This window comes from Anser brachyrhynchus, assembly GCF_964034855.1.
Source record: "Anser brachyrhynchus genome assembly, chromosome: 1".
NCBI lineage: Eukaryota > Metazoa > Chordata > Aves > Anseriformes > Anatidae > Anser > Anser brachyrhynchus.
In genome coordinates this window covers 79932858-79944901 of record NC_137694.1, presented here as the reverse complement: position 1 = coordinate 79944901, position 12044 = coordinate 79932858, and the positions used below count along the sequence as shown (strand labels likewise).

Here is a 12044-nt window from a genome sequence, read left to right as displayed (position 1 = left end):
AAAGGTTGGGGAGGGGGATAGGAAGACAGAGTTAATTTGAGGATGCACTGGAAAATAAATGAATTTGTGGATTTAATTCAAAATCATCCAAGCAGAGTCTTTTGCATGAAAGAAGCTAGTGATCAGGCTTGGTTTACTTGAAACATCAACAATGACTGCATCCTGCTGTTTCAGAGTTTGTGCTGATAGATGCTCATCGTCTTTGACACTGCACCATTAAGTTTGTAGGTTGCCTGTGCTATAACCGCGTTTTTACTACATGGCTTTGTTTTCGAGAAGTTCTTTAAAAATCCACGTTTTGAAGTTTGATCTTTTAGAAACACACTTTTCAGCAGAAGAAAAGTCAGATCATATTTCTGTTTTGGAAATACACTATTAGATTTTGAGCTTCCTGAATCGACATACAAACTAGTGAAGAACAAAAGGCCTAGGAATTTGACAGGTATGAAACAAAAGCAGGATACCAGGTTCTCATGCTACAGCTGCGTTTGCATGTATGTCTCTGGGGAAATCACTAAATTTCCCTGTTTTAAACCTACTAGTTATGGTAGAAAACGGGGACGATAACGTAAAGTCCTGTTTGAGATCTACAAAACAATTATGCAGTATTCTTTGCAGTAGTAGAATAGGGTCTTGATAGGTGTTCCTTCATAGCTTTCAAATTCAGTTGTGGTTGAGGTTTGGTTTGTTTCATACTAGAGTATTTCATTAAAATAACTTTGTTGCACACAAAGAATCTACCTGCTTCAAAAGGTCAGTGAAAATTTTTGCATAATACGTATTGGAAACATTCAACATGATTATTTTTCACAGAATCACAGAATCACAGAATGTCTAGGTTGGAAGAGACCTCCAAGATCATCTAGTCCAACCTCTGTCCTAACACTAACAAGTCCTACACTAAACCATATCACTAAGGGCTACATCTAAATGTCTTTTAAAGACCTCCAGGGATGGCGACTCAACCACCTTCCTGGGCAGCCCATTCCAATGCCTAACAACCCTTTCAGTAAAGAAGTTCTTCCTAACATCCAACCTAAACCTCCCCTAGCACAACTTTAGCCCATTCCCCCTCGTCCTGTCACCATGCACGTGGGAGAATAGACCAACCCCCACCTCTCTACAGCCTCCTTTAAGGTACCTATAGAGAGTGATGAGGTCTCCCCTGAGCCTCCTCTTCTCGAGGCTAAACAACCCCAGCTCCCTTAGCCGCTCCTCGTAAGACTTGTTCTCCAGACCCCTCACCAGCTTCGTTGCCCTTCTCTGGACTCTCTTGAGCACCTCCATGTCCTTCTTGTAGCGAGGGGCCCAAAACTGAACACAGTACTCGAGGTGTGGCCTCACCAGAGCCGAGTACAGGGGGACAATCACCTCCCTAGACCTGCTGGCCACACTGCTTCTTATACAAGCCAGGATGCTGTTGGCCTTCTTGGCTACCTGAGCACACTGCTGGCTCATATTCAGCTGCCTATCAACCAGTATTCCCAGGTCCTTCTCTGCCAGAACAGAGATTTTCACATCATATTTTTCCTGAACTTGATTTTACAGTGTTTTTTCATGCATGAATTTCTTGCAAGTGCAAGAAAATGGAGATAATAAATTTTTAGTTGAGAGCATAGTGTTCATAGAAAGGGGTGATTTTTTTTTTTCATTTTTCTAATGAAAAAAAGTTTTACAAGATTTTTTAAAACATTTTATTGAAAGACACTGGTAGTGAATTTCTTATTGGAGCGTTTTGAAACTTGTCAAAATGAAACCACTGGAATTCTGAAAAATATATTTTCTCGGAAGACATTTTCTACAATATGTGGGATATCAGGTTGATCAGTTGCACTGCTGTAGAGATACTAGTAAACTTCAAAATAGATGGAAGATAGCATATTTCCTGCCCATTTTATATTCAGGATCTTCTAAACTGGTTGTAGTAAAAGATTACTACCCCATTTGGTGAGAAAATCTGGAAAGCAAAGCTGAAGGAGAAATAAAAGGGAGAAAGTGAGTTGGGTGAGGTAGAAATTACTGGGTGGCCTTAATCATAGGAGTACTTGCGGAGGCTATAGTAATAGGCAACCTCTCAGAAATATTGCACAGGCTATGCCACGGTGATCTTAGTATGTATTAACGAAAGAAATTTATTCATGAAACCTTCTTTGAATAACACAATTTATTTGTAGCATGTGTGCATTTTTAAAGATGGCTGATTGATATGGTCTTCAAAAGTAATAATTAAGAGATTATTGCATCTCAGTGTGAGTGACAGCTGAGGGTACGTTTCATGCTCATTCATTTATTGATTAGCAGACTAGAGATGTTTGCTGCTTGCTTTTTTGTTGTTTTTGTTGTTGTTTTTTTAATTGTAATATGACTTCAGTGAAGAATTCCAAACCAGGCTGCAAATGACTCAAAGATATTGCCAAGCGAAGTCTGTTTTTAGTGGTATGTGTAGAAACAAGTCGGGCTTGCAGTTCCCAGTGGGACAGAGTGTGGGAGTCTGCCACCCTTACTCATGTTGAGTAATACCTTATTACACAAGTAATCCTGTCAAAATGAACAGAGTTGGTTTTTTAGAGGTAGCAGTTATTCAGCATACAATAACACTGAATGAATTTGGGGCCAAAATGGAATGGAGATGGTTACTAATATTAATTGGCACCTTATGGTCAGACTGTCTGCAGAGATCACAGGTTCAATAAACCTGGGAAAATGAGCTGCTTTATTTGTACTAAACGTGAGCGAAGATGAGGCAGATATATTGCTGGCAGTTTGGAAAAGCTTGTGATTGTGCATCTGTATGTGTGTGTACGTATGGTACACATTACATGTATGTATATGCAATATTGCTGCTGTCTTCAATCATACATCATTTTTGGTGGAAAAACAGAATCTACAGGATTTCCCGTGTGTACTTTTGTTACAGGGCACTGTCCCTGCAGATCAGGAAAAGAGATAGAAATCCCGCTGCAGTTCGTGGGACTAGTTTTATTTACAGCATGTGGCTTGAAATCAAGCCACCTTAGCAAGTAAATTCACGATGCTATTGTTAGTTTGAATTAACTTCCGTGCTGTGGCTGAAGGATGAGATCTGTCTGTCGTGGCTGTACGTCCATCCTCATGGCATCTGTTCAGAAAGCGTCTCTTTGCCTGCCTCCTCTCTGCGGGGCCAAGCGATTTAAACTCTGCCCATGAGAAAGAACGAGTTCTAAGCTGCCAGAGAAACTGAAGAGGTGAACGTTTTCATGCCGATTCAGAAACTGGCTATGCGACTCCAGTCAGGCGCTGTCACGCCTGGTTATGGTGAGAAAACAACAATGCCGCTCTTGGTAAGGGAAAAAAGAAAGTCTTGCACCCTCAAAATTCTGACATACAATTCAAATCATCTCCCTACATCCTGTGGACTTGGAGCTGTCAAAAAGGCAAAGCCAGTGGTTGAACGGAAAAGCTTTTTATTTCTTTAAAAAGTGTACCAACTATAATTATCCATAACTATGCAGGCCTGTTTTAATGCTGTTTTATAATTACAGGTCTTAATGCTAGATTATACAAAGTCATTTATAAATAGTCAGAACAGAGGGACTTTGGGAGTTTTTAACCTGTCGATTGCTGTAGGTTGTGGCAGCTGACGGGATTTTGCCTGTATATGTATGGTGTTAGCTGTGCAGTGATTGATGAATCCCTTAATTAACTCCCAACAAGTTAAGATTTATGGCCTCATATCTTTTTCTCCTGACACATCTGTGTTTGTCACTTTTGAAGACATGGATAAGCCATTTCTCCAAAAGCTTTTGTGGGTATCTGAAATGTTTCTGAGGTATTTTGCTTAATGTAACAAGATTAGAGTTTTATGACAAAATTTATGCAATTTTATGGCATGAGCAATCGAATTGGGATGGATGCTGGTTATGTGCTAGAGGGCACTATCTCCTCGATTACTGGATACTGTTTTAGATTTATTTGGGGTGAACAACCATGTATCAAATGAACGAAAATGAACAAATGTAGTGGGGACACTTAAATGAGGTTCTGTTAGAAATAGTAATAAAGAAATAGACCTGTGGAAAGATTGCTTTTTGAGTCACTGAACTCAAGGAAAAGAAAAAAAAACAACTGATGTTATGTGGTAGCCTGAAATTATTTGGGCGGATCCATTACTTGTACATGGCATAAGGAAACTATTCATGTGGATGCAGTGCATCTCTTCCTCTCCAGTGGGAAAATCCAGCCACGCTGAAGTCAATCTGAAAACACTGAGATCAATAGGCACAGAGTATCAGTTTAAGCCTACGAAGAGTCAGCTGTAAATTGAAAGGGAGTAAAGAAATATGTGGAGAACATTCTATTGTAAGATGAATCACTCCAAGAATTTGTGGGATAAGAGTGTTAGAAAAGTGAGATTTTACTTCTCTGACCCCCCTCAAAAAAACAAACAAACAAAAAATTTTTGCTACCAGAAAAAGCATTTATTTTACAAAAAATTAACAAAATTCTGCATAATAACAAGTGTTTCTGAAGGCAGAAAAAAAGAATCCCTTTACAAGAAATAGGGTTGTATTTGAATTCATCATTGGATCTAAGTCTTCAGTTCCATCCTAACCCGTGATAAAAATCAAGTATGGGCCTATGGTTTATAACTCAGATGTGTCTCTGCAGTGGGCTGAGTTCTGCCTGCTTCTTACTGCATCTGAACGTTGCAGATTTAGGTTGTCTAAGAAATTAATATTTAGGTATTGTATTTATATTTAATAGAAATGATTTTCAAAATTCAACTCATTTCAAAATTTAACTCTTGCTGCAAGTCTTAAGTGGCAAGACTCCATCTGCAGACATGCCCTTTTAGATGCAGTTTCTGGTCCACTGTGTTCCTGCTTTTCTGAAAGTTATATCTTGGTTTTTATTTTATTTTTTATCCTATCCATAAGTCATTGATGTTTGGGGAAAACAGCATTTACTGTTTGATTGTAATTACACACTTCTTTCAGAGTGGTGTAATTGAAAAGCTTTCCGTGTTTCAACCAGTTTGAAGAAAAGACCTTTAAGCCATGTAAGTTGTAAACCGTTGTGTTATCCATGAGGGTAGGTCCAGGGTATTTGCATACCTTTATTAAGATGGTATCATCCCAGTCCTTTGTTAATAAATAAATAATTAGACCTAGATCTGTTTAAAAGTGCTCAGTTTCAGATAACGTTGTTACTCAGAATTTAGCTATTTCCTTGTTAATACCCGGTATTAGCTCAGTAGGAAAATGAGGAGGTATGAAAAGAACAGAATACAAGGATATGGACTGTGGGAGCATTTCAAATTCAGAAGAGGGACTGATAAAGACCAATAAAGCTGTAGAAATAATGGAAAGACCAGCTGTGAATGAATCTACCCAGTATCATGGTGTCGTATGCTTGTGAAGCTATCAGTGATTTGATCCTTTGCTACTGTAGACTTTGGTATTTACTGTCCTTTTGGAAGACATTTCCAGTTGAAGTAGATAAGGATTATTTATTTAAAAAAAAAAAAAAAAACACTTGCATTTTCTTGTTGAAATTTCCTAGCTGTTTGTAAGCAGTAATTTCTGTGAAACCGTAATGTTTGTTTGATGTTAGAGGTGGTGATGAGATGTCTGAAAGGACAGATTATGCCTAACTCAGGCTGGCTGTGGGCAGAACTACCTGGAAGACAAACTGTGGTTGTTTCCTGTGCTGTGTGACCCTTACCCAGTGCTGTGCCACTGTTTCTTTGAGTGTCCTAGTCACTTTGGAGACTACAGCAGATTAGATCAGTAACTTTGCCTTCTTAGCCACATTAGCAGTTTCTCAGCCTTCTACTATTATGATGGATGGGTACACGGCTTGTAATTTAAACAGGGTCTTAAAAGAGCTGTGTGAGGAAGGAAGAAGCTGCTGCTTCCTTCACTAGTTTTCTCCCTGGCCTACAGTCCAACCCATAGGATTTTTAGTTCTCGATAATTGTCTGTTTTTCCTCATGCATAGAGGTAGTCATCTCTATTGCCTTCTTTGCCTATTTTTATAAATTCCCTGTAAAAATGATGTCATGCCTGTTGGGAACAGGTGACAAGCAGAAGGTGGTGATGACCTGTAGCACCTTACTGTAGTGGAAACCGTATATGCATTATAAAGTTAGCAGAAGAGCTTTACTTTGACGTGGTAGTCAAACCCTCCTTGTGAAGTGGTGTGGTAGAACCCATGGTTGTTGTGGTTTAATATCAGTAGGAGATTTTCACACAACTTGGGTATAGAGTATATAAAACAAACCTTCAGTACAAAGGAGGGTCTCCTTTCTTTATGTTATGTTGTCAAATTGCAGTGGAGAATTCTGTAGATGATTTACAATATTTTTAGTCATCTTATCAAAAATATAAATATCCTAAAATATAAAACATTACTGTGCAATAACTGAGTAATGATTTTGTATCCTTCCCTTTTTGTTTACGAAAACTGTGACAACCGCTTAGTGCTGATTGTCAGAGAGATTTTATGAAAAGCCAAGATCCTATTAAGGCAGTGTTGAAAAAGAGTAACCAAAATGTTACACTCAAAATCAACAGAAAATTTACATCTTGGTGCAGTGCAATGCAAAATATGAATAATTCGCATTAACTTCAGGAAGGACTTGCATGTTTTCTGCAGAAGAAAAGCTTGGGATCTGTCACATCAAACATAGCTGTAAAATGCTGAATTCAGTGGGCTTGTAGAAAACTGCCAGTAAGAGTCTATCTGGTGATCTCTGTCTTTATACATATGCTTCTGTGCAGACATGTAGGTGGGAAAGCCTAGAAGACAGAATTCAGGTAGGATGTATGAAGTGTTAGTCTGTTGGACTAAGTCAAACATTAATAGAAAATACAGATTGCTTCTCGATGTACAGGCAATAGGTGGTGTTCAGAAGAACAGGCGATGTGCAGCTGAGTATAGGCTCTGGTAGGGATTTTTTTTATCTGATTTTTTTTTTTTAAATATAATCTAACTTGGCTCAGGAGGTAAAGTGCAAAATGAGATCATTAGAAACAAAATAAGTCCTAACAAAGGGCTGTTTAAAGTCACTGTTTGTTTTCAGACCCAGTTGACTGCTGCTAAGAACCATTTCGTGCTCAATATGCCAAATCGTATGGACATGCTCCACCTCACAGCAGCCCCACACATGGTTCAAGAGACTGCTGGGCTTTTGAAATGCAGTCCTTTAACTGTGAAGTGGAAAATCAAAATGGGGTAATTAGAATCATAAATGCTAGATTTTTGAGGAGGAGCAGTATTACTTCAGCCTGTCTTTTCAACTTTTATGTACAATAGCCTTCAGTTTCCTTGTTCATAAATTCTATTCCATTAAATATTTCTCATTTTTCTTTCTTTTCTTCTTTTGACTTTGTCTGTAGGATTTGTTACTTTTCATTCCACTCCGTATTACAGATGCCCCAGCTTAGCACAGTGGCCCATTATGTCATCCATGTGCATACCCTGATTTTTGTGAACAATGTTGCTGTAATTAATCCCAGAAGTCACTTGCATTTTAATACTCCACTGGACCCCTCTATTTTGAGGACCACGCAGGAAGTGTTCTGGGTTCAGACTGACTTGTAAGGTTTTCAGTAGTGCCTGGTTTAGATGAAAACTTCCAAAGACATAAGGATCGTCTCAGCCTTTCTGAAGGGTGAAGATGCACACATATTATCAAAATAATGTTAGAAGACAATCTCAAAAAATTGGGAAAGTGGGCCTGAATTTTGAGTCAGGATTTGTGGGTGTTTTTTATGGTGTGTGCTGTATGTATCTTCCCTTCCTATACTTTTTTATATAGAGATGTGAATTAGGTTTATATGTGTATTTTTCTGATCTGGCTATAGGTAGAAAGTTTAGGATATCTTGACAACAAGTCTTCATTCACTTAGTGGAACCTTGAATTTGTGTTGTAAAAAAGCTTAGATTATTAATGAGCAAATATTTAATTGTTAATTATCACAGATCTGTAAATCTGAAAAGAATCTCTCAATGCGACTGTAACACACTATCGTTTGCATGGATGAAGTTTTGTATACACAGACATTTTGACTTGACAGCAACCTTTTTTATTCTATTTTATTTTATTTTATTTTATTTTATTTTATTTTATTTTATTTTATTTTATTTTATTTTATTTTATTTTATTTTATTTTATTTTATTTTATTTTATTTTATTTTATTTTATTTTATTTTATTATCAGTAATGGTTAAATACATGCAGATGGTTATTCCTTTAAAGCTAAGTTGACAATAGCTTGTATCGGGAGACATTCTATCTTCTTACAGTCTCTTGGAAATGCAAAACCAGATGGGTATTTTTTTTAAAGGAATTGCATTTCATTATACAGTCTTCTTAGGTGAATTTTCATGTTTAAGAAGCCAGAATACAAGAGAGTGCTATATTAGTGTATTATTCTCACAACAAACAAGCCACTGTTCTGTTGCTACCTGCTTGGCCATTGTTCCCAATTGTGTATGCTTTGCAGTGGTATTTGGATGGTTTCCTGCTCTCTGCCAGCACAAAAAAGGCATTTCTGTTACAATGGCCCCTAACCACACAATGACGGCATTAAGGATTTATTTGGAGGTTTCATTATTTTCTCCTCTTTTGTTCCTTCCAGGATGTCTTCCAAGCGACCAGCCTCTCCGTATGGGGAAGCAGATGGAGAGGTAGCCATGGTGACAAGCAGACAGAAAGTGGGAGAAGAGGAGAGTGACGGGCTCCCAGCCTTTCACCTTCCCTTGCATGTGAGTTTTCCCAACAAGCCTCACTCTGAGGAATTTCAGCCAGTTTCTCTGCTGACGCAAGAGAACTGTGGCCATAGGACTCCCACTTCTCAGCACAACACAATGGTAGGTTTGCTAATGGTCTATTGTGCTTACATCCATTCTTTGAATTCTGCCTCTACAGTAGTTTGGCATCCAGATCTGTACCTTATGGAGTATACAATGCAGAGTTACACGTACAGAACATGCTACAATAATGTGAAAGCTCTGACCTAGCTGGACTGTCTTTACCTTTCACTACAAATGCCAAATCCCTGAGAGTGCAAACTCCACTTTTCCTCACCTTTGCCTGCTGGCTTTTGGGGTGCTAAAATTTTTTAGCTACATCGATGTGAATTTGAAGTGTGTGTGTTCAGCAAACAGTAAATGGTTTTGGAACACTGTAAGTGAGAGTCATGTTTGGCATGTTGTCTGAAATATCACCCCAATGCCAAGTTTATGCAATAGTAAGGCACAGAAGTCTGTATAAAGGGTAAAAAAAAAAAAAAAAAAAGCGAGGGAGAGAAAAAAGAAAGAAAGAAACTTGCGGTTTTGTCTGATGTGTATTTTACATGCCACACATACAAGGAAATTTACTATGTTTACAGTATTAAATCAGCCTACCACTGTTTCACATATGAATTACCACCTTTTTGTGCACTTTACAAATGACTGTGCACTTCAGTCACCACATTTAGCGGCCCTCTGGAAGTCCAGACCTGGCTTTATGTAAAAGCTGACAAACAAAAAGGATGAGAAAGCAATGCCACGTTCCTAACTAGTAATGTAGTGTCACTATTGTGAGGTGACATGTTTTGACCCTTGATGTAGAGTACTGTGATACGTTTTTATAAAGGTTGAAAGGTGCAGGGAAAGGCATTGAAACCCCAGGACTTAGGCACCTCGACAAAGCTGTCTGTGTGAGCACACTTACACAGCTCTTGCCCGTTTCCAAATTGACTGCAGCTTTTCTCTTAGTCCCCCACTTTGACAAGGGCACTGACAATTTCACTTTAAGTGAAGATAATGAATGGACCTGCATATTTGAAGGCTTTTAATAAGGCATTGCCAAATAGGTGATGGTGTGTTCTCATAAAAGCCTGCAACAGCTCCATAGTGGTATTTATGCCCTTACAGCTCATTACGCATATGTAACAAGCCTCAGGGATTATTATTTCTCATAGGACCAAGCCACAGGGTATTCACTGAAGCTGCTCTCCTAAACAAAATAATTCACTGATCCCAATCCATTTTTTCTTCCGTTTTAGTATAACGCTTAAGTTCAAACAGTGGTTCAGAATATCAAATTTTGTTTTATTTTGTGTTATTGCAACTTCTAGTGAATAAAGAGCCTCATTGGGAAAACTACTCATGGACAGAGATGTCTTTTTTTTTTTTCTTTTTCCCTAACTTGCTTGCTTCTGATCCTTTATCATACATTTTGTGGCGATGTAATTCTTAAATATTCAGTACCAGCCAGGTACTGGCTAACCAGGATGTTAGAATATGTAACTGGTGTATGAGCTTTGCTGTATTTAGGCCTATTTTAAGAGAGTACGTTAAAGTTAAGAGACTGTTCCTGTCAACACTTAAGTCAATAGGAAAAACTTTCGATGACTCCAGCAGTGTAGATTCTAATGAAGTAAAAACTCATTGTCTGCTAAGGAGCCCAGCAGGCATATTCTAGTTACACCTCACTGAAACATTTAACTGCTGTTTAACTGATTTTAACCAGCTTTTCTATTCATTTATAATTTTTGAGATCAAGAAGTTTAGCTGATCATCTAGTGTGACTTCCTGTTACGAACGATGTTTAATGTGATGTGAAAACAGTGTATTATTTCTCTTCATAATACAAGATACTGTATTACTGCATATTTTAGACAGTTTTGCCATAGTAGTGAGATATTGTAGGGTTATTTGAAGCACTATTTGGGGTTGTAGGGACTGCTTTTGTCTTCATACATACTTAAGAAAATTGCCAGTTTGTATGAACATGACAGTTTTGTAGTATTTCTGTTTTAAAGAGAAGCATTTAGTAAAACATTATTACATAGGTAGGTCAGAAAGGATGTAGCCTCTGTGTCTCCAGAAACAAGGTTGTGATTAGTATAAATTAGTTAAAATATACATAATCCCTCCCTTGGCCACTGTGGTATGTATATCTCATAAGAAGGAGGTGGCTGAATCTTGTCGTTGGATAGCTTTTAGATGACTTCAGCTTGTGTGATTAGCAGTTGCAAAAGTCATTCCCAATGAATATTCTCACCTTCACAGCAGCACAGAGGTTGTCTTAATGCTGTTTGATCTGATATTCTGTGCTATTTTACTGTCTCTGGGAAGCAAACCCAGGTGTGTGCACATGTGCACACACCACTGCACAGTGCAGTCCAATACAGTTTTATTGATAAAGCTCCAGCAGTGTGCTTCACACTTCTTAATAGCTTGTCAGCTGTATTACTACACCTACTGACTGAGTCTGCAAGTGACTATGGAGTTCTCATTTTGTAGCCACATGCTGTCCTTAGCAGGGTACACCTTTACAGATCTCCCCAATGTCCAATAAGACCCCATCAGACATACAGCCAGTCTGAAATCATGCAGCGCATCACTGCTGAACCCCTCTCAGCCATACTGCTTTCTGCAGATTGTTGGCTAAGACTCTTCTCCTGAGGGATTTCTAGGTAGACATGGTATATAGATCCACAGAGACCTTTCTGTGTTAGCTGCATGTACAACACCATTTGCATGGGGAACAATCTCGGCAGATGAAAACCACAACCAAGGGATCTGGAAAAGATGTGCAATTACAAAGCTTTGTCTCATTGGTAGGCTGCTTAGCTGAATTCCTCTTGTCATCACAACCATCCTTGTCTTCTCATATTCTGCCTCAGCACTGTCTTGAAGGAACACTTTGGAAAACAATTTCAGCCTTGAGAATCAATTTCTTGGCCTCACTTTTCTAGCTGCCAATTAACCCTCTGTTTCATAGGTTACTTCCAGCTGTGCTTCCTTTTATATGTCCTTCCAGGTGGGACATCCTAGGATCCTTAAGATAAAGAGCTGATGGTAAGAGTGATAACTCAAGTTCGCCCAACTTAGACTTTCCAAAATTTAGCCTGTTGTAATTTACCAAGTTGTAACGACTCCTGCCTTTGACTACCAGTTTAGAAACAGAGCTTTGAATTGCTGACTAAGTTTTTATAGGAAAAAGTTTTTATAAGTTTTTATAGAGGAATAATATAAGTTTTTATAAGTTTTTATAGAGGAAAAAT

At 38.3% G+C, this 12044-nt stretch overlaps 1 protein-coding gene across 15 annotated transcripts in view; it reads left to right on the top strand.

Moving 5' to 3' along the window:
• Positions 1–12044, top strand: part of SOX5 (SRY-box transcription factor 5) — a 297930-nt gene that overhangs the window by 31518 nt on the left and 254368 nt on the right. For 11 of the 15 annotated variants that reach the window (XM_080561930.1, XM_080561933.1, XM_080561931.1 and 8 more), the window contains exon 2: positions 8625–8856. In XM_080561930.1, coding sequence (XP_080418056.1) covers positions 8625–8856 — 232 coding nt within the window. The remainder of the gene's footprint in view (positions 1–8624; positions 8857–12044) is intronic. The other 4 variants (XM_080561932.1, XM_080561925.1, XM_080561924.1 and 1 more) reach the window with 1 other exon arrangement.